Source organism: Chiloscyllium punctatum, chromosome 24 (genome assembly GCF_047496795.1).
Source record: "Chiloscyllium punctatum isolate Juve2018m chromosome 24, sChiPun1.3, whole genome shotgun sequence".
Lineage (NCBI taxonomy): Eukaryota > Metazoa > Chordata > Chondrichthyes > Orectolobiformes > Hemiscylliidae > Chiloscyllium > Chiloscyllium punctatum.
In genome coordinates, this window is record NC_092762.1 from 37,820,153 (window position 1) to 37,843,040 (window position 22,888).

The 22,888-nt window shown below is 42.0% G+C and overlaps 1 protein-coding gene across 1 annotated transcript in view; it reads left to right on the forward strand.

Annotated features, from left to right (window-relative positions):
* Positions 1–19,213, forward strand: part of LOC140494457 (E3 ubiquitin/ISG15 ligase TRIM25-like) — a 39,704-nt gene extending 20,491 nt beyond the window's left edge. The window contains exons 4-6 of the mRNA XM_072593636.1: positions 419–441; positions 5,844–5,992; positions 17,187–19,213. Of these exons, the coding sequence (XP_072449737.1) occupies positions 419–441; positions 5,844–5,992; positions 17,187–17,731 (717 nt within the window). The 3' untranslated portion in view covers positions 17,732–19,213. The remainder of the gene's footprint in view (positions 1–418; positions 442–5,843; positions 5,993–17,186) is intronic.
* The last annotated feature ends 3,675 nt before the right edge of the window (positions 19,214–22,888 follow it).

Sequence of the window (22,888 nt, forward strand, 5' to 3'; positions counted from 1 at the left end):
GTTTTGTTGTGAATCCGTCAGTTCTATTTTTGAACAAATTGCTGTCTAAACGTCACAATTTAACATAAAAACTCTTCAATCAGTGTAACCTTTGGTTTCTAGGTGTTGTCAAATCAGTTATTATATCATAAGACTCACGTCTTCACTTCTGCTCTTGGCAGATTCAGAGCTGAGCTCCCTGACAAGAGGAATTAGCATGTCACACCAGAATTGTCATTTATACTTGAACTAGTGTAAATGCTTACGTTTTATTGCAGGTAGACAGGCAAATGAGGTTAATGCAGTTCTAATTTGCATTTTACATCCTTAGGCAGAGAACTTATTTGACATGATGATCTATTTGCCTGAAATCTTGATGATTTTGCAAGCCCTGATCTTATACTCTGCAAATATACTGATCTAATTTTGTCTTTTACAGGGATTCAATACAATGGTAACCAGGTAAGTGGCAATAACATCCAAAATCTTATTTATCCAAATATTATGTTGGACCGAAGGGTCTGTTTCAATGCTGTACATCACTATGACTCTATGACAATATCTGGTATTCATGAAAATTAATTTCCTGGTATCTTCATCAGTCTTACATTCCAAGTTAATATGAAACCTACTCATAACTTCTGTAAATCCACCAGCAGGAGCTTCAAACCAAATTATATGAAACTCTTACTTTGACTAGGCTTTGGCATTTATACAGTCCCAATTCCGTACAATGAAATCATTATTTAGAACATAGAACATAGAGCAGTACAGCACAGTAGAAGTCCTTCGATCCACAATGTTGTGCAGAGTATTTATCTTAATCGAAGATCAACCTAACCTACACACCCCTCAATTTACTGCCTACTGTCTAGTAGTTGCTTAAATGACCCTAATGTCTCTGACTCTACTACTACTGCTGGCAGCGCATTCCACACACCCACCACTCTCTGTGTAAAGAACCTACCTCTGACATCTCTCCTATACCTTCCTTCAATCACCTTAAAACTATGACCCCTCATGACAACCATTGCTGCCCTGGGGAAAAGTCTCTGGCTATCAAATCTATCTATGCCTCTCATTACCTTGTATGCCTCTATCAAGTCACCTCTCTTCCTTCTTCTCTCCAGTGTGAAAAGCCCTCGCTCACTCAACCTCTCTTCATAATATATGCCCTCCAATCCAGGCAGCATCCTGGTAAATCTCCTCTGCATTCTCTCTAAAGCATCTACATTCTTCCTATAATGAGGCGACCAGAACTGGACACAATATTCCAAGTGTGGTCTAACCTTGTTTGACTCCTTATTTTTCTGAATACACAATACGACCAAGAATCAAGTTCTCTTCCAATTTTTTAAATATTTATTCATGGGATGAGTAATTTTATGGTCATCATTAGACTCTGAATTCTAGATTTTTAATATATTCACATTTAACCAAATGCCATGGTGATAGTCGAACCTAGGTTTGTTTTATTCTTTCCAGTATATGGGGGTCAATGGCTAGTCTAATCATCCCTAATTGCCCAGAGGGCAGTTCAGAGTCAACCACATCTGGGCCTGAAGTCATATGCAGGCCAGACCAAGTAAAGATGGCGGTTTCCTTCTCTGAAGGATATGAGTGAACCAGATGGGTTTTTACTGTCAATTGGCATAGATATTTGTTGAATTGAAATTCCACCACCTGCCAGGGCAGGTTTTAGATTCTTCTTGACAGGATTGTCTTGTCAAGGGGAAGAAGACTGCTTATGTAAAGATGAAGCATGAAGGCTCAGCAAGGCCTTGAGGGATACATGTTAGCCAGGTAGGACCTAAAGAGAGAGCCAAGAAGAGCCAGGAGGGGACATGAGAAGTCTTTGGCAGGTAGGCTGAAGGAAAACCCTAAAGATTGTTATAGCTATGTCAGGAATAAAAGAATGACTAGAGTAGGATTAGGCCCAGTCAAGGACAGTAATGGGAAGTTGTGCATGGAGTACAAAGAGATAGGAGAGGTGCTAAATGAATATTTTTCATCAGTATTCACACAGGAAAAGACAATGTTGTCAGGGAGAATACTGAGGTACAAGCTACTAGACTAGATGGGATTGAGATTTAGCAGGAGGATGTATTAGCAATTCTGGAAATTGTTGAAATAGATAAGTCCCCTGGGCCAGACGGGATTTATCTTCAGATAGAGAGGAGATTGCAGACTCTTTGGCTTTGATCTTCATTTCAAAGTTGTCTACACGAATAGTGCTAGAAGACTGGAGGATATCAAATGTTGTCTCCTTGTTCAAGAAGGGGAGTAGAGACAACCCTGCTAATTATAGACCAGTGAGCCTTAGTTCAGCTGTGGGTAAAATGTTGTAAAGAATTATAAGAGATAGGATTTATAATCATCTAGAAAGGAATAATTTGATTAGGGATAGTCAACATGGGTTTCTGAAGGGTGGGTCATGCCTCACAAACATTATTGAGTTATTTAAGAAGGTGACCAAAGAGGTAGATGAGAGTAAAGTGGTTGATGTGGTGTATATGGATTTCAGTAAGGCATTGATAAGGTTCCCCATGGTAGGCTATTGCAGAAAATACAGAGACATGGGATTGATGGTGATTTAGTGGTTTGGATCAGAAATTGACTAGCTGAAAGAAGACAGAGGATGGTGGTTGATGGGAAATGTTCATCCTGGAGCTCAGTTACGAGTGGTGTACCACGAGGATCTGTTTTGGGGCCCCTGCTGTTTGTCATTTTTAGAAATGACCTGCATGAGGGTGTAGAAGGGTGGGTTAGTAAATTTGGGGATGACACTAAACTCGGTGGAGTTGTGCACAGTGCTGAAGGATGTTGCAGGTTACAGAGGGATATAGACAAACAGTAGAGTTGGACTGAGAAATGGCAAATGGAGTTTAATGCAGAAAGGTGTGAGGTGATTAACTTTGGAAGGATTAACAGAAATACAGAGTACTGGGCGAATAGTAAGATTCTTGGTAGTGTGGATGAGCAGAGAAATCTTGGTGTCCATGTACATAGACCCCTGAAAGCTGCTACCCAGGTTGATTGGGTTGTTAAGAAGGCATACGATGTGTTAGCTTTTATTGGTAGAGGGATTGAGTTTCGGAGCTATGAGGAGGAGAGGAGAGGTGCAGAGGAGATTTACTAGGATGTTGCCTGGTATGGAGGAAAACTTATGAGGAAAAGCTGAGGGCCTTGAGGCTGTTTTCGGTAGAGAAGAAGGTTAGGAGATGACTTAATAGAGACGTACAAGATGATCAGAGGATGAGATTGGGTGGACAGTGAGAGCCTTTTAGCTCAGATGGTGATGGCCAGCACAAAGGGGACATAGCTTTAAACTGAGGGGTGATAGACATAAGACAGATGTCAGAGGTAGGATCTTTACTCAGGGAGTAGTAAGGACGTGGAATGCCTTGCATGCAACAGTAGTAGACTTGTCAACTTTAAGGGCATTTAAATAGTCATTGGATAAACATGGGGATGACAATGGAATAGTATAAGATAGATAAACCTCAGTTTGGTTTCACATGTTAGTACGAAAGGGCCTGTACTGCGCTGTAATATTCTATGTTCAATCTAGCCTATGAATCTGTCCATGCAGCACCTGTTGTATCAGCTGCTAAACTGTCTCCTGTCCGACAATATGGTGGGAATGCAACACACAATTGTTACAGATCAGAACTGCGCTGACTACTGGTAAATAATGAAACAATAATATTCTCGGGGTGACCAAGCTCACACCTGCAGAAGAATAAGAAGTCTCAAACCTGATGGAGATCTCTGCTGTAAGATTTGCGTGATGTGAGGCAGCTGAGATGGGTTTCATGAATTTCCATGCATTTGTGTTTGAAATGACACAATTGGGCCTGTAAATGTTTAATGTTCGTGCTGATTTGGTGGTTTAAAATGTTCCATATTTAATAATAAATTCCAATACATTATTCAGATGTATTTCTTTTCACTTGTGATGGATCAGAATAGATCTTGGAGTGATTCCTTATCACCTAGACCAGCCAGTATTTGAAGTAATAAATCTGGCAGGCTTCAGGTTAGAATGTTCTTCGGAACAGTGCTGCAGCTATATGTAACATGCGATGCGTTATATAACAACCCCTCGAGTTCCATCTCTCAGGAATAGAGTGTGTGATATGCAGAAGACTTCCAACAGTGTGCTCTTACATAATATATTCACAAGGTCTGCAGTTGCCCTAGTAACAGAAACAAAGTTAGCACTTTGACAAAATGATGCTTTCAGACTAGATCATGTGATGTGAACTATCATTTTTACCACGCACAACTATTAAAGGGAGTAATTGTTTAAAGTCTACCTCCACAGAGCTCATGTATTTTTAAAGAAAGAAAGTGAATTGATTTTCACGCAAAGGCTGTAATTAATAGATCTCCGGTCTCCCACTCCCATAGTAACACCCACCTAACACACTCACATCTCAAATTAATCCACCCACCAGTCCTGCATTGATTAGGGTCCAAAGAGAATAAAAGACCTGGAGAAGACCATTCAGCCCCTCAGACCTGTTCCATCCCTGTTGGATTATTGTCTATCATTGCGTTAGCATGGGCATCTTCCATATTAATTGTTCATATCTGCATAACACACCCCTGATCGTCTGGGGAGGGACAAAGCTTCACTTGTTTAAGCAAGAGGGTTCGACGTCCTGACACTATTATTCAATGCCCTTCCACACCTCCCACACTCCTGGTACTACTTCTTTCATACTTACAATTGCCTACATTTCTCTGTGCCTGCCCCACTCTGTTCCTGATGTTACAAATCTCAGGACCATCATCAACCAACCACATTCCACCAAAACAGTCCATTGCCTGTACTCCACCATGCTGCAGCCTGGAAGACCTTTACCATCGTACTGTCAAATCCTATTTGTCCATCTCCGCTGTGCTCCTTTATAGGAACATAGAAGATAAGAGGAGTGTGCCACTTGGCCCTGTGAGTTTGCTCTGCCAAATGACTAGAACATGGCTAACCTTCTGCCTTTATATCATTTTCCTGAACTATCCCTGTATCCTTTAATATTGATATGGTTGTTCAGTGGTTAGCACTGCTGCCTCAGGTTGCCAGGAACTCAGGTCTCTCGGGTGACTGTCTGTGTGGAGTTTGCACATTTTCCTCATGTCTGCCTGGGTTTCCTCCAGGTGCTCCAGTTTCCTCCCACAGTCCAAGGATGTGCAGCTTAGGTGAATTGGTAATGCTAAATTGCCCCATAGTTTCCAGGGATGTGCAGGGTAGGTGGATTAGGTGTGGGAAATGTAGGATTACAGGCTAGGGGACGTGGGGCTAGGTGGGATGCTCTTTGGAGGGTTGGTGTGAACTCGATGGGCTGAATAGCCTGTTTCCACATTGCAGAGATTCTATGATTCCTTGTGTTATGTTAAAGGCCTTTGTCCTATTCAACTCAGTTGTACACCTTATAAGGAATTCCATCTGCTCACCACTATGGATAAAGAAGTTTCACTTGAATTCTCCACTAGATGTATTAATTAGGATGTTATTTTGGCCTCTTGTTTTATTTGCTATGTACAGTTGCCGATTTCAGATTGGCCTGCTGCCTTACTGTAAGAATTCTATAATCTTTGATATCTAGAAATCCATTCCCACTTTCTGACCTGCACATTTTCAATTTCCTCCTGGGCCTAAACGAAGGAACTCCCTCTCTTCCTTTAAGCAGCTTATCAAAATGTGAATCAAGTTCTGAGGAAGGGTCACTCGACCCTAAAATGTTAACTGTGATTTCTCTCCACAAATGCTGCCAAACCTGCTGAGATTTTCCAGCAATTTCTGTTTTTGTTTCTTAGACCTTTTCTGTCGGCTGTTGTAATGTGCATTTATATTTCAGGATAAAGAATGCATCTGAGCAGTTAACATCCTCTCAACCTGGGCCTTGCCTGGATAAAATAAAACTGGATAGAATAAAGAACCATACGCAGAAAAACTTGGAGCTGGTTTCCCAGGTGAAGAGGGACCGAGATCGGTTAATTTCTCTGTGTAAGTCAGACTACTTGAGGGCAAATGAGTCAAATACAACGGTTTGTACTCTTTCTTTGTAAGAATACCACTTCACAATACTGAAGGAGACCATTTGGATCATCATGACTGTGCTGGTTCTTTGAAAGAGCTATCCAGAGAGTCGCATTTCTTCACTCTTTCCCCATTTGTTAGCCCTGCAAATATTTATTCAATTCTTTGAGTATATATTCAATTTTTTGGAAGAAATTGCTTTGAAAAATTTTGTTTACTTGTTATTTGAAACTTGTTTCAATATCAAATATTATCAGGGAGAAAGCGGGAGAATGGGTAGAGAAACTTATCAGCCATGATTGAATGGTGGGGCAGACTTGATGGGCTGAATGGGCTAATTTCTGCTCCTGTGTTTTATGGTGTTATTTTTTAAAAATCACGGCATGGAAGCAGGAACCGGAATGGCAGATCAACATGTGAAGAGAAGGTAGAGGTGAATAGGATGAACAAGCAGGGCCAATTATTTTTTATTCATTCACAGGATGAGGGCGTCCCCAGCTAGGCCAACACTTGTTGCCTACTTCCAGTTGGGAATATAAGGTCAACCACATTGCTGTGATTCTGGAGACAGATGTAGGCCAGAGAGGGTAAGGGTGGCAGTTTCCTTCCCTAAAGGACATTAGTGAATCAGATGGGTTTTTCTAACAATTGACAATGCATTCACCATTAGACTCTTAACTCCAGATTTTTATTATTTTCAAATTCTACCATCTACCATGGTGGGATTTGAACCCGGGTCCCTGAAATCTGGACTTCTGGATTAATAGGCCAGTAATAATAACACTAGGCTGTTGCCTCCCCTAATGAAGAGGGGGAGGGTTATAAAGAAGATGTCTTGAGTAAGACAGGAGAGAGAAATAATAAAAAGATGCTGAAGAACAGGACAGAGTGTACAGCCAAGATTAAGAGTTCTTTATACAAATGCATGGAACTTAAGTAACAAATTAGGCACAGATTCAAACTGGAAACTATGATATAGTAGCTATTCTGGAGACCTGGCTGCAGGATGGTCAGTCCTGGGAAGTAAATTTACCAGATTATAAGGTTTACAAAAGGGATAGAGAAAACAGAGGAGTGGGTGCAGTGGCATTACAAATTAGAAACCGATTCACTTGAGGGGAATCACCCAGTTGAACTGACGCACCATAAAGGAAATAAAACTACAAATCGGTGTCATGTATAAGCCATCTGATAGTAGCTCAGAAGTACCATATTTATAAATATTGAAATTAGGCAACTCTGTAGCAAAGGCAGTGCAATATTAATGGGGGATTTTAATCTTAACATAGATGCGGGGAGTGTACTTGCTAGAAAGTTTGTGAATTTCTAGAGTGTATCCAGAATAGTTTCCCACAGCAATGTCTTGGATGTGACAAGGGAACCAGCAATATTGGATCTAGTAATGAGCATTGAACTTGATTTAATTAGTGACTTAGTCAAAGAGCGATCATTATGTGATCAACTTACATGTAGCATTTGAAAGAGAGAAGCAAAGATCGGTTACTAGAATTTTGGATTTAAGTAAGGCAGACTTTTTATGGGATGAGGCAGAAACTGTCCACTGTAAACTGGGAAGCTCTGCTAATGGGTAAAACCACTGAGGACGTTGTTGAAAGAAATATTTAATGCTATTCAAAATCAGTTTGTACCCATGAGAAGAAAAAATTACATCTCACAGAAAAGAACACCCATGGACATCTAAGGCGGTAAGGGACAGCATAACATGACAAGAAAGGGCTTGTAAAATTGCAAAGAACAGTAGAGATCCCACAGAATGGGACAAATATAAAGTCTAACATTAGTCACAAAGTGGCTGATAGTAGCGGCTAAAAAGGACTATGAAAGAGAATTTGCAAGGAACACAAAAGACAGTAAGAAAAGATTTTACAGTTATATAAAGGGAAAGTGGCTCATTAGCCCACTGAAGGCTGAGACTGGGGGCATGTTTGTCAATGATCATGGAGAACTGGCAGGCATGGTGAGCAATTACTTTGTTTCAGTATTCACAATAGAAAAGGAGGATAGCTTGCCGGAAATCACAAAGAAATTAACAGAGGGGCAGGATGGTATAAACAAAATTAGACGAAATCATCTATATTGGCAAAATTAATGGAACTGAAGAATTACAAATGCCAAGACCCTGATGGTTTCCATCCGTGGGGTGTTAAGGGAGGTAAGAGAGCACATTGCCAATGCCCTAACCATAATTTTAGAATTAGAATTAGATTTTATTGTGACACGTACCCAAGTGCAGGGATACAGGAGTACAGGGGAGGTTTACAATATCACCATCCATGGCGCCATCTTAGGTACAAGGTATCTTGGTACTAAATCTTAGGTAAAAATTAGAAAAGTAAAGAAATAAGTTAAAAGTTCAACATTACAGTTCTTCTCAGTATAAAGTAGTAAATAGAAATAAAATTAGAAGCTCCAAATGACAGCCTTTCCCTGGATTCAAGTGTCTCTGGGTTGGAAAGTTAATCATGTCATTCCACTCTTTCAGAAGAGAAACAAGGGAATCACAGAGCAGTAAGCCTAACATCTGTGTTGGGGAAGTTATTGGAGTGTACAATAAAGTATACGGTAACTGATCACCTTGAAAACTGACAGTTAATCAGGAAGAGTCAGTGTGGATTCATCAGGTAGGTCATGCCTGACCAACCTGAATTTTTGAAGAGGGGTCAAAGGTAGAGGTAAGTCAATGGATGTTGTTTTCTATGCCCATTCGGAACACTTTTAATAAAGTCCCAGACAAGGTGGAAATCTATGGAATTGAGGGCAAATTACGAACGTGGGTGGGAAATTGGTTGAGTGGCAGGAAACAGAGTTGAAATAATGGGTAAGTACTCAAATAGGCAGCATGTGACTAGTGGTGTCACTCAGGGATTTATGTTGGGGCCTCGGATATTCACAATATTTATTAACGACTTGGATAATGGCATAAAATGTCAAATATACAAATTTACTGACAACATAAAATTGGGTAGCATTGTAGATAGTGTTAAGACAGCATAAAGTTATGACAGGCTATTGATAGATTAGGTGATAGCTATGGCAGATGGATTTTAACATAAGCAACTAGATTGTGAGAAGATTTGTAGCTCAGGTGCTCGTTGTTGTGGTTGTGTTCGCCGACATGGAATTTGTGTTGCAGACGTTTCGTCCCCTGTCTAGGTGACATCCTCAGTGCTTGGGAGCCTCCTGTGAAGCGCTTCTGTGATGTTTCCTCTGGCATTTATAGTGGTTTGAATCTGCTGCTTCCGGTTGTCAGTTCCAGCTGTCCACTGCAGTGGCCGGTATATTAGGTCCAGGTCGATGTGCTTATTGATTCATAGATTCAATCAATAAGCACATCGACCTGGATCCAATATACCGACCACTGCAGCGGACAGCTGGAACTGACAACCGGAAGCGACAGATACAAACCACTACAAATGCCGGAGGAAACATCAGAGAAGCTTCACAGGAGGCTCCCAAGCACTGAGGGTCACCTAGACAGGGGACGAAACATCTGCAACACAAATTCCCAGCTCGGCGAACAGAACCACAACAATAAGCAACTAGAGGCTATCTATAATGAATCAACAAGGGATAGATCAGGGTATGTTTTTAGAAAGCTCAAAAATAAATACAGCAGATGTCCAATGGGATTTGGGGGTTCAGGTGCAGAGCTCTTTAACATGCCAAAAGGAGGTGCTGAACATAGTCAGGAAGGCTAATGGAATGCTGGTCTTCATATTTAAAGGGCTGGAATATAGAGGTGGAGAAATTATGCTGCAGTGGTGCGGCCACACTTTGGAATATTGTGTACAGTTTTGGTCGCCCCATTACAGGAAGGATGTGGAAGCATTTGAAAAGCTGCAGAGGAGATTTACCTGGATATTGCCAGGTATGGAAAGGCTGAGAGACTTGGGACTGTTTTCATTGGAGAGAAGAGGTTTGTAGTTAACTCAGCTACATGAGGAGCATTTAAACATGGATGATGATGGGATAGTGTAGGGAGATGGGCTTAGATTAGTTCACAGGTTGGTGCAACATTGAGGGCCGAAGGGCCTGTTCTGCCCGGTATTCTATGTTGGTGTAAAGATTTGTGGCTTAGATGGCTGTTGCAGTTATTGTGTTTGTCAACTGGAAATCTGATTTGCAGACATTTCATCCTGTTTCTAGATAACATCCTCAATGCTGCGGGGCCTCTTGTGATGCATTATTGTACTGTATTGGTTGGAATTTATTTGATTTTGTTCACACTGCTTCCAGTTGCCAGTTCTGCTTGTTCATTACAGTGGTCAGAATATTGGGTCTAGGAGAAAGTGAGGACTGCAGATGCTAGAGATCAACAGCTGCTGGACAGTATATTGGGTCTTGGTCAATGTGATGGATGAGTGTCAAGCTTCTAGGAATTCTCTGGTTGTACTCTGTTTGACTTGTCTCATTATTGTTGTAGTGTACCAGTTGAATTTGTGGTCCTTGTTGTCTATGGGCATAGCTAGTCGGGATATCTGGTTGTGGCATTTAGTGGCTAGTTGATGTTCATGAATGCAGATTGTTAGTTATCTGCCTGTTAATCCTATATAGTGTTGTATGCATTCTCTGCATGGAGTCCTGTACACCACGTTTGTCTTGCGCATGATGGGTATTGGGTCTTTTGTTCTGGTGAGTTGTCTGGGCGTGGCTATCGGTTTATGTGCTGTCATAAATCCGAGTGGTCGGAGGAGTCTGGCTATCAGTACCAAGATGTTTTTTTAATTTCAGTTTGGGCGATTAGTGTGTTAGGTCGTGACATGTCCTTGTTGCGTTGTCTGTCTGCCAGGCATCTACGGATGAAGTTGCGGGGATATCCATTTTTGTAGAGGTGTTCTTCTTCTCTTTGCAGGTCGGGAGTGCTGCAGTGTGCTGTAGCCCTTTTCAACAGGGTCCTAATGCAGCTTCTCTCATGTGTGTTTGAGTGGTTGCTGTTATAGTTCAGGATCTGCTCCGTGTGTATGGCTTTTCTATACACTTTCATAGTGCATTCCCCGTTCTGTGTTCTTTTTGCCACCACATTCAGGAATGGGAGTTGGTGTTTACTTTCCTCTTCTGTTATAAGTTTGGTGAGCAAGGTGTTGATAATTCAGTGTATGCTCTCGATCTCTTTTTTTTTAATTATTACAGAAGTGTCATCCACATATCTGATCCAAAGTTTGGGTCAGATTTGTGGGAGGGCTGTTTGTTCTTGTCTTTGCATCACTGCTTCTGCTATGAGTATGGATATGGCTGAGCCCATAGGTGTCCTATTGATTTGTTCATATACCTTGCTGTTGAATATTAAGTGCGTCATCAAGTACAGGTCCAGTAGTTTGAGTATGCAGCCCTTTGTACCTAGTTACCTTTGTACTTAACATGGTGCCATGTGAGGCAACACTGTACACTTTGCACTGTACTCCTGTACCTCTGTACTTATATACACATGATAATAAAATCTAAATCTTAAAAAAAAAGTTAAGACTGTATAGTCAAGGTAATTATGGGAGTCGATGGGTTTATAGTTGATATTGGTGGCCAGCCTATTGCCAAAAATAGAAACAGAGATGCCAAGGAAGTGAAGGGAGAAGTCAGAGATTGGCCAGGTGAAGGTGAGGAAAGTGGAAATGAAATTGATGCATTTTTCCAATTCCAAATGAGAGAGAGAAGCAACACCAATTATGTCATCGATGTACTGGAGGAAACGTTGTGGGTGGGGGCTCGAATACGGTTTGGAACAAGGAATGTTCCAAATATCCTATAAAGAGGCAGGCATAACTGGGCTTAATTTAAGTGGCTACCCACTACCTGCAAGAATGGATCTGGAGGTAGAGTGGAACCAGCAATCTGGCATGCTCAGACCACCCACCTCCACAGAATGGCCAATTGGAACCTAAGCAATGTGTCCCATTACTCAACTGGAAATAAAAACTGTTCAAACAGCTGTCCGAAAATACCTTCAAAACCAGAATGTTAAAACTTGGCAAAGGGGTATTTCACCACTTTCAGGAGCTGGTAGGAATGATGGCAAATTCAAAAGTGCTTCTTTACATCAAAGAATGAACTTTGAGCTTTCTTCCGCAACCAACAGTCATTGATGCTGGATCAAATGTCGCTTAATGATTGATAGATTTTTGTTATCCAAATGGAGAAAAGACAAGGTGCACTTCAACATTGTTTTATGAAATAGACACAAAGACAATAGACAATAGACAATTGGTGCAGGAGTAGGCCATTCTGCCCTTCAAGCCTGCACCACTATTCAATATGATCATGGCTGATCATCCTTAATCAGTATCCTGTTCCTGCCTTATCTCCATAACCCTTAATTCCACTATCCTTGAGAGCTCTATCCAACTCTTTCTTAAATGAATCCAGAGACTGGGCCTCCACTGCCCTCTGGGGCAGAGCATTCCACACACCTACCACTCTCTGGGTGAAGAAGTTTCTCCTCATCTCTGTCCTAAATGGTCTACCCCATATTTTTAAGCTGTGTCCTCTGGTTCGGCACTCACCCATCAGCAGACATATGTTTCCTGCCTCCAGAGTGTCCAATCCTTTAATAATCTTATATATCTCAATCAGATCCCCTCTCAGTCTTCTAAACTGAGTATATAAGCCCAGTCACTCCAGTCTTTCAGTGTAAGGTAATCCTGCCATTCCAGGAATTGACCTTGTGAACCTACGCTGCATTCCCTCAATAGCCCAGAATGTCTTTCCTCAAATTTGGAGACCAGAACTGCACACAGTACTCCAGGTGTGGTCTCACCAAGGCCCTGTACAGCTGCAGAAGAACCTCTTTGCTTCTATACTCAATCCCTCTTGTTATGAAGGCCAGCATGCTATTAGCCTTCTTTACTACCTGCTGTACCTGCATGCTTACCTTCATTGACTGGTGTCCAAGAACACCCAGATCTCTCTGTACTGCCCCTTTACCTAAATTGATTCCATTTAGGTAGTATGCCTTCCTGTTCTTGCCACCAAAGTGGATAACCATACATTTATCCACATTAAACTGCATCTGCCATGCATCTGACCACTCACCTAACCTGTCCAGGTCACCCTGTAATCTCCTAACATCCTCCTCACATTTCACCCTGCCACCCAGCTTAGTATCATCAGCAAATTTGCTAATGTTATTACTAATACCATCTTCTATATCATTTACACATATTGTAAAAAGCTGCGGTCCCAGTACTGATCCCTGCGGTACCCCACTGGTCACTGCCTGCCATTCCGAAATGGAGCCGTTTATCACTACTTTTTGTTTCCTATCAGCCAACCAACTTTCAATTCAAATTAGTACTTTGCCCCCAATACCATGCGCTCTAATTTTGCTCACTAACCTCCTATGTGGGACTTTATCAAAAGCTTTCTGAAAGTCCAGGTACACTACATCTACTGGATCACCCTCGTCCATCTTCAGAGTTACATCCTCAAAGAAATTCCAGAAGATTAGTCAAGCATGATTTCCCCTTCATAAATTCTTGCTGACTCTGACCTATCCTGTTACTACTATCCAGATGTGTCGTAATTTCATCCTTTATAATAGACTCCAGCATCTTTCCCACCACTGAGGTCAGACTAACTAGTCTATAATTTCCTGCTTTCTCTCTCCCACCTTTCTTAAAAAATGGTACAACATTAGCCACCCTCCAATCCGCAGGAACTGATCCCGAATCTATTGAACTCTGGAAAATAATCACCAACGTATCCACGATTTCTTGAGCCACCTCCTTCAGTACCCTGGGATGTAGACCATCAGGCCCCGGGGACTTATCAACCTTCAGACCTAACAGTCTCTCCAACACCAATTCCTGGCAAATATAAATTCCCTTCAGTTCAGGTCCTTCAGTCACTGTTACCTCAGTGGGAGATTGCTTGCGTCTTCCCCAGTGAACACAGATCAGAAGTACCAATTCAATTCTTCTGCCATTTCTTTGTTCCCTGTAATATATTCCCCTGTTCCTGTCTTCAAGGGCCCAATTTTAGTCTTAACCATTTTTTTGCCTTTCACATCCCTAAAAAAACATTTACTTTCCTCCTTTAATTGGCGTCCTTCTTTTCCTATGATGTTGAAACAGCTCAAAATTATTTAAAAATATATTAAATGTATATTAAAAATAAAATATATCCACATATATTTTTGTTAAAAGTGATGAACTAATACAGACGAAACATTAACAAAGTTTAGAAAAACAATCTACTGGCTGGTAGGAGCTGGAGAATGTAACTCAATGGACAGCTCTTTCGAAGAACAAGCATGGGGAAAATTGGCCAACTGGCCTCCTTCCATCCTGGAAGATTCCAGGATTCTAATACACAACAAATAGAAAATTATCTCATTCTGCTCGCGGTCTTTGGAGGCTATATAGATGAGAAACATGAGGCTACCCCTAGTGTTGGGTTTAGGTTGTATTGAAAGGTGAGAGGCTTTCCTCTGTAGCCCCTGGGTAGAAGGGAACAAGTGCAAAAGTTGAATACAGAATATTATTTGTATTAAAAGGATAAAAGTAGACAAGATATCATCCAGTATTATAAATGTAACATGGCAACACGGCCTCCAAACCCTCTGTAGCAATGGTGCCTTGAGCTAAAGTGAAAACTTCATACAAGACTGAGATACGTGTTTTGGGAAATGGTTCTTTGTCAAAATTTTTGAAGTTATCAGGATAAACAAGTTTCTGTGATTATTCATTTCCCTCCGAAAACTGTATTGGATAGAGTTTTAACAACAGAGAATCAAAATATGAGTGGTCTGATTAGAACTTAACAGAAGTGGTAGGTAAAATAATTAATTCCCAATGAAAGGAGAAAATGGATAGATAGAGTCATAGTCATAGAGATGTACAGCACGGAAACAGACCCTTCGGTGCAACAGCGAAGTCACCAGATTCCCATTCTCTCTTAGATAGGTGGTGGTTTAATCTGAGGGTCACCATGTCTCAGGTAACAGGAGAGGCTAAGAAGCAGAGTCTCTCATGGTAAAAGAGAAAAAGGAGAAACGAAAAAGATGGAGAAGGAGAGAGATAGAGAGAGAAGAATGTGGCTGGCTCAGGACCGCTATCACTACCTACCTGCCAGCACCATCACCTCTTAATGTTTTTAATGTGGCAATATCTGCCATGGTCAGACTTAAACACGCCATACAGTCATAGAGATGTATAGCACACTCCAACTCATCCATGGCAACCAGATATCCTAAGTTAATCTTGTCCTATTTGCCAGCATTTGGCCCATATCCCTCCAAACTCTTCCTATTCATATACATATCAAGATGCCTTTTAAATGTTGTAATTTTACCAACCCGCTCCACTTCCTCTGGCAATTCATTCCATACACGCACCACCCTCTGTGTGAAAACATTGCTCCTTCTCACCCTAAATCTATGCCATCTAGTTCTGGACTCCCCACCCCAGGGAAAAGACTTTCTCTATATACCCTATCCGTGCCCCTCATGATTTTATAAGGTCACCCTCTATAAGGTCACCGACGTTACAGGGAAAACAGCCAAAGCCTATTTAACCTCTCCCTATAGTTCAAGCCCTTCAACCGTGGCAATTTCCTTGTAAATCTTTTCTGAACCCTTTCAAAAGTTTCAAAACATCCTTCCTATAGGAAAGAGACCAGAATTGTACACAGTATTCTAAGCAATGTCCCAGGAGATAGTGCAGATGCTGAAGAGTCATAGTTGAAAAGTGTGGCCCTGGAAAAGTACAGCAGGTCAGGCAGCATCCGAGGAACAGGAGAGTCAACGCTTTGAACTTAAGCCCTTCATTAGGATTGACATTTTTGATGAAGGGCTAATGCCCAAAATGTCAACTCTCCTGCTCTTCAGATGCTTCCTCATGGGTGGCATGGTGACTCAGTGGTTAGCACTGCTGCCTCATAGCGCCAGGGACCTGGGTTCAATTCCCGCCTCAGGGAACTGACTGTGTGGAGTTTGCACATTCTCCCTGCGTCTGTGTGGGTTTCCTCCAGGTGTTCCAGTTTCCTCCCACACATCAAAGATGTGCTAAATTGTCCATAGTGTTAGGTGTAGGGGAATGGGTCTGGTCGGGCTGTTCTGCGGAGGGTCAGTGTGAACTTGTTGGGCCGAAGGGCCTGTTTCCACACTGTAGGGAATCTAATCTAATGAAACCTGCTGTGCTTTTCCAGCGCCACGCTTTTTGACTCTAACCAATGTCCAGTACACCCGCAACATGTACTCAGAACGTTAGTCTGGATTACTAATAATGTGTGATATTACCACTATACCCACACTTTGATAAGGTCATTTTAAAATGGATATTAAAACACAAAGCAGCAGAGCTCATTTCTTGAGGGATATAACAGAAAATTAAAGAATTTACGAATCAGCTATATTGAACAGTAGTTGAACCCAATAGAGTATGGTGTATGATTCTAGCCACTCTGGAACTGCCTCCCTTACAGCACTATTCATGTCCCTACACCATGTAAACTGCAGTGGTTCCAAAAGGTGGCACAGCACCACCTCCTCAACTCTGATTTGGGGTGGTCAATAGGTGCTGCTTCAACCAAAATGTTCACATCCTGTCAGTGAATTAAAAAAAGAGAAATATGGATACTGGAGAGAGTGTAAAAAAAAATTAGAGGGATTATACCAGAAATGCAAGGTAATATCTGCCAGGTGAGGATTGGCTGTTTTTATTCCCTTGAAAAATAAGAAAAGAGATGACCACACCGAGGTCTTTTAAAATTGTGAAAGATTTTAATAGCATGGATGTAGGAAGAATGTCCATCAATATAAGGGAGTCTTCAACAAATCCTGGAAAGAATTTGGAAAAGTGCTCTTTCAATAACGAGCACGGACAAAACAGACTTGTAACCACAAAGATAATTGTACAGATGCCTTGAAGGAGTGGCTTGATGAGCCTGTGATAATGATAGATTGAAATGAGGAAGGTTGAGTAAGTGGAGAATATTTGCTTGGACTGGTTGGGCTGTATGACATATTTCTGTGCCATATATCTAACCTCATCCTTATTTCATTTCAGATTTCAAATTCATTCAGATTAAGAAGTACAATGGAGATTAGATAAATACATTAATGCAGAACTGGTTGGCTCCAGCTTGGTTCAGATATATTCACATAACCTCACCTAAGCAGGATTAGTGAAATATTTCTTTGTGTTCACAGATGGACAGAGACTGACCCCGGATCTCAACACAGCTCATGCCCAGTTCATCCTCTCTGATGGAAACAGGATTCTGACTCTTTCACCCAAGAGGCAGTCCCTGCCCAAGAATGCCGAGAGGTTTGACTGCTGCCAGCAGTTGCTGTGTGCTGAGGGAGTGAAAGCTGGCCGTTCCTACTGGGAGGTGGAGGTGCTAGGAGACAGTGGTGTGTGGAAAATTGGCCTCTGTTACAGGAGCATCAGCCGCAAAGGCAAAGGAACAGAGTGTTTACTGGGGAGGAACCGCAATTCCTGGTGTCTCTACTCGTTGGTGGGCTCTGTTTTAGCCCTTCACGATGACAATGACACAAAGCTGACTGTGGGAAACATTTCCAGGGTGGGAGTGTATGTGGATTTTGAGGCTGGGACCATCTTGTTTTACAGTGTCTGTGACAGGAAACTCACCCTCATACACACCTTCCAAGAGCAAACCTTCACCGAGGCTCTCTACCCTGCCCTGCAGATTGGTGACTTCACCACATCGCTCTCTCTATGTACGCTCAAATAATTTCCAAGCTGAAATTGGTACGACACATTCAGGAGGCCATCCAGATTGAGCCGGCTCTCTGAAAGTGCCATCCCATTAAACCCTGTTTCTTTTAACCAATAGCCCGGCTATTTTACCCATCAAGTATTTATCAAAGTTTTTATTGGACCTGGGAATTTCTATCTTAAACCCCTCCTTTACTGTCCGCGTATAAAGTACTTCTCAATTAAACAGCCTCAATGAGAGCTGTGAGTACATTATTCCTTTCAACTTAGTGTCCTTCAAGCTGGGCATCTCTTATGACAGTTCTGAGGAAGAATCACTGAATCCACAATGTTAACTCTGATTTCTCTCCACAGATGCTGCCAGACCTGCTGAGCTTTTCCAGCGATTTCTGTTTTTGTCCCTAATGACAGGACAAGTTGCATTTGCAGGAGTGGCCGTTTGCAGGACTAACAGAGGATGGGCCCAGGCTGTGATTGAGGATGACATGATGATAAAGGATGTGGCTTTTGAAAAGGGCCTTACAAGGTCATTGCGACGCTCTGCTGCCCTGTGCTCTAGTTCTTGGGTTTATGGGGTTCCCAGATATCTTGGTGCACCCTCTGGGGGTATTAGGATTGCATTCCGCAACATCTATCCCATCCTAGTTCTTTCTTCAGTCAGTGAAATATCCATGGATAGACTGGAGAGTCTAGGGTCACTTTTTGCTGCTTCAGCCGGTTCCCACTTTTTCATCGCATCTGGAATTGATCGTCACTCAGATATTGTGGTTCTTGGCTTCCAGAAAGTCGCAGCTCCACTTTCAAGAACTGCAGAAACAATTCAGCATCCTTCTCTGAGCAGCACTGTCCCACCTACCAAGTAGAAACCTCTGAGGAAAAAGTGGTAGGTTTCTGGAGTCATGGTGAGCCTGGACAGAGGACATGCTAACCTACCAATCAAAGGGAAGCCCAGTCCTGTCAGCGCCCACATTCCAAATCCATATTCCTACAGTGCCCTCGGAGTTTTGATTTCCTATCTCTGGTTGACCACCCCACCCCATTTAATATTTTGACCGTTTTGCTTTGATTATGACAAGTGCCACTCAGCTTTCTGTTTTGTATTCCTGTTGTGGTTTACCTTAGTTCCAAAATTGGTTACTGTTTGCTGCTGATCTTGTGCTGGAGTCTGCAAAATCCAAAAATCGTGTTGATACTTTCTGCAATCTCTTGGTGCCTGTGGAACAGTTTGTTTAGCAATTCCTTGGATTCCGGTGTTGGTGCCTGTTACCTGTTTATTCTGTGGTAGAATGACCTGAATGCCAACGTTAATCTGGGGTATTGTTGCTAATGGACAAAGAAGCTGCTAAAATGTTAAACATTTTGCAATGTTGAAACATAAAGCATCTGTTGTATTTAGAAGCTTGTTTGTCAACATATTTTGAAAGACTTGCATTCATGTCAGCCCTCAGGACATCTCAATATACTTAGCAACCAATAAAGTACTTTTGAATTGTAGTCACTGTTATAATGTTGGCAAGGTGTCAGTTTTCACACAACAAGATGTGACAAAGCAATAACATATCAAACTCATAAACTGACAATAGGGTGTAGCATTTAGACAAAATGATTAGGAAAATGTAATCTTTGATTTTTGATTCAATCATCTTGATTATTTCTAATCACACAAAGGAACAAAATACCTAACTTTTGATCATTGTTCAGTGGTCCTAGACTAAATAGTGAGGACAGAGTCATAGAGCAGTACAGCACAGAATCAGACCCTTCAGCCCAACTCACCCATGCTGACCAAATATTCTAAATTAATCTAATCCCATTGGGCAGCACTTGGCCCATATCCTTCTAAAACTTTCCTATTCATGTACCCACCCAGATACCTTGTAAATGTTGTAATTGTACCAGCGTTCACCACTTCCTCTGACAGTTCATTCCACACACACATCACCCAGAACATGAAAAGGTTGCCCCTTAGGCCCCTTTTATATCTTTCCCCTCTCACCGTAAAACTATGCCCTCTAGTTCTGGACTCCCCACCCCAGGGAAAAGACCTTGTCTTTTTCCCATCTCCATACGTCTCATGATTTTATAAACCTTTATAAGGTCACCCCTCAGCCTCCGACGCTCCAGGGAAAACAGCCCCAGCCTATCCAGCCTCTCCCTGTCGCTCAATTCCTCCAACCCTGGCAACATACTTGTAAATCTTTTCTGAACCCTTTCAAGTTTCACAACATCCTATAGCAGGGAAAATGGGGAAGCACCAATCCCAAATTCTCCATCCCTTCAATTAATCAGCATGTCAATGGGAACATAGATATGAAAGTAGATCAAATAGTCCCTTTGTGTAATGCTTGAAACACATAAGACTTTCAATCTCAGACTTAACATTAATGATTGCAAACTTAAGACATTCCCTCAGAGTGAGTAGGATATTTGTCCAGAGTACAAGAATAAAGAGTGCAGGAGAGGTCCTGTAAGAGTTAGAGGTGACGTCAGTGAAAGGTAGAGTACGTGGAAGAAGAATATTATAAGGCTGAAGGAGAAAATAGTATTGTAAGAACAAACATTTTCCACATCGGCAGTTGATCATTTAGCAGTGTGCTTGACATTGGTGGTAGTTGGTGCCATGGAGAAAATGTAGAGTCACAGAGAGGTCTTCAAGAAGTAGGTCTTTTATTTGCAAACAAAAAACTGTGACACTCAGCAGATTCTCGAATGCTCCCAAACCTCAGGGTTCATGATTTTTATATTTTTTTTATCATGTTTCTGTTAGCTTATCAGCATGTGTTAATCAGAATTACCTCACTCCAGCTATACAATAAACTAATTATACTGGATTAGTGGTGCTGGAAGAGCACAGCAGTTCAGGCAGCATCCAACGAGCAGCGAAATCGACGTTTCGCCCGAAACGTTGATTTCGCTGCTCGTTGGATGCTGCCTGAACTGCTGTGCTCTTCCAGCACCACTAATCCAGTATTTGCTTTCCAGCATCTGCAGTCATTGTTTTTACCTAATAAACTAATTATGTTAGTTCCCATTATATCTTTAATTCTGCCACTATGGTATTTTCTACATTCTACATAATGTTATTCTAGTGTCACGATTAGACACTTTATTATCAATTCTGCAACAATGGTCTTTCATTCCTGATCCTACTTAATATTTTCCTAATGTCCTGATTAGATATTTATTATCACCTCTGCCACAGTGATCTTCCAATCCAGACTAACCTGTCATGATTAGATATCTAGCTATTCCATCTATTACAATAGTCTCCTGTCTCAAGCTGACTCGACTAACTATTAATTAGATATTTAATGTCATGTACTAAATATTTATTATCCAAATCTTGCCATAATGATATTTAGCAGGCGAGGCTAACTTTACTAACATATCTCATCTCGCCATAGTGACCTTTCAGCTTCAACCTTACTCTGCTAATTGGTGTAAAAGAATTCCACAGACCCCTTGCAACAGATCACCAGTGGACTTCATGCTTTAACCCTTCCCATGCTTTCATGCTCTTTACTTTCTATATTCCCCCCTTTGAAATCTACTGGTCTCACCTAGAGAAAGAAGACAATAAGCTGAGTCCCTCTTGTGCCCAATACAAACAATGTAGGTCCCAACACAGACTAAAGAATTTTTGGATTCTGAGACTTAAAGGGTTCTTCCTCTGTCCCTGGCATCCCTTGGGCCAAAAACCTGTCCTCCAATAATCAGAGCAGGAAAAAAGACCCAAGATCCCTCACAAGCTAGGACCCGCGTGTTCTTCAGAAGTATCATCGATGTCCCCACCTGGCCATATTCCTCGCAGCATGGCAGTTGTCAGATCATAATAGTAGAGCTTAGTTCAGCACAAAGCTGACTATGACGTAGCATCAAGCTGCGCATATGACAAGATAACTACCTTGTGTAGGAGCATTACACGGGCACAGCTGCCACTCCAGGCAGCGGGCAGTGTTGGGTGCAACCTTCCTTTCTTACCACACAGCCACCATGTATCTGCCAGTGGGATGTGTTGAGAATTTAAGATAGCCCCAAATGTGGTGTCCACCTCTAGTTCAATCGTATTCCTGCAAAGACCCTTAAAATAGCCGACTGGTGTGGAGCCATTTCGCTTAAAGCATTCAAACCTCAAACCTTCCTGTATCCTGAAAGCAACCATGGGGAATGTGTAATTAGTCTTACTGGTGGACCCCAGGTTACTTAGCCACATCACTGTTGGAGTTGCTGTCTGCCCACGTCATCCTGCTGATAGAACATAGAGGCCTGAAGTAGGAAGCACCAAAAGGGGCAATGGGATTGCCTGTAAGTTGATGAATCATCCTGAATAAGATGTCAGCTAGAGTGCTGCAAAATCCATTGAGTACAGGTGGTCGAGTTATAAGGCATAGGGACAACATAGTATGAGGGGGTCACCTTAGTACGCAAGAAACAGTCCTGTTTAGGCATCATTACAGCCAAGTAGTTTGTTCATTGATACCAGTGATTGTCACGGCTGTGTACCCATGTTAGGGCAGCAAGGTCTGCACTTCTAATACGTCTTTGCCTCCCAGCCTGAGTGACCCTGTCCAGGTTTGCCAAGTTAATGATCTCCAAGTCTGAGTATGCAGGCCTGTCATCAGAGAGGGTGATATTAGCAGCGTCCCCCATGTTTTCCCCATTCCCGCTGCCAGGAGAAGAGCTATGCTCCACTCTCCATCACTATTATTTCTGGAATGATCAGTATCCCCAAGAACTGCACCTGTACCGTGTTCAGAGCCCTGCTGAGGGGTACTAGCCTCCTGTGTGCCCTGCCTGTGTCCAAGTTCCTCAGCCTTAGCTCCACTTACCTCAGTGTTAGACTCAGTTTGTCTTGGTGGGAGAGCTTTAGTATAATGATTAAGATGGTACCATATGTGTCGTCCTTCCACTTGGATGGCGGTATGTGATGTCTTAGTCACTACGAAAGGTCCTTCTCTCCTCGGCTCATTCCAGCGTCTTCGAAAGACTCACATGTGCACCCAATCCCTAGGTTTAATAGGACCTTCCTCATTGACAGGTATTGGTTCCCTTTGTGTTTCTTGCAGGTGGATAATCTTATGTATCATAGTTAGCTGCTGCATATATTGCTTAAGTTCTCAGCTTAACCGTTCCAAGCTCGGCCCTTCGTATGGGCCTCTCCACCTGGGCGTAA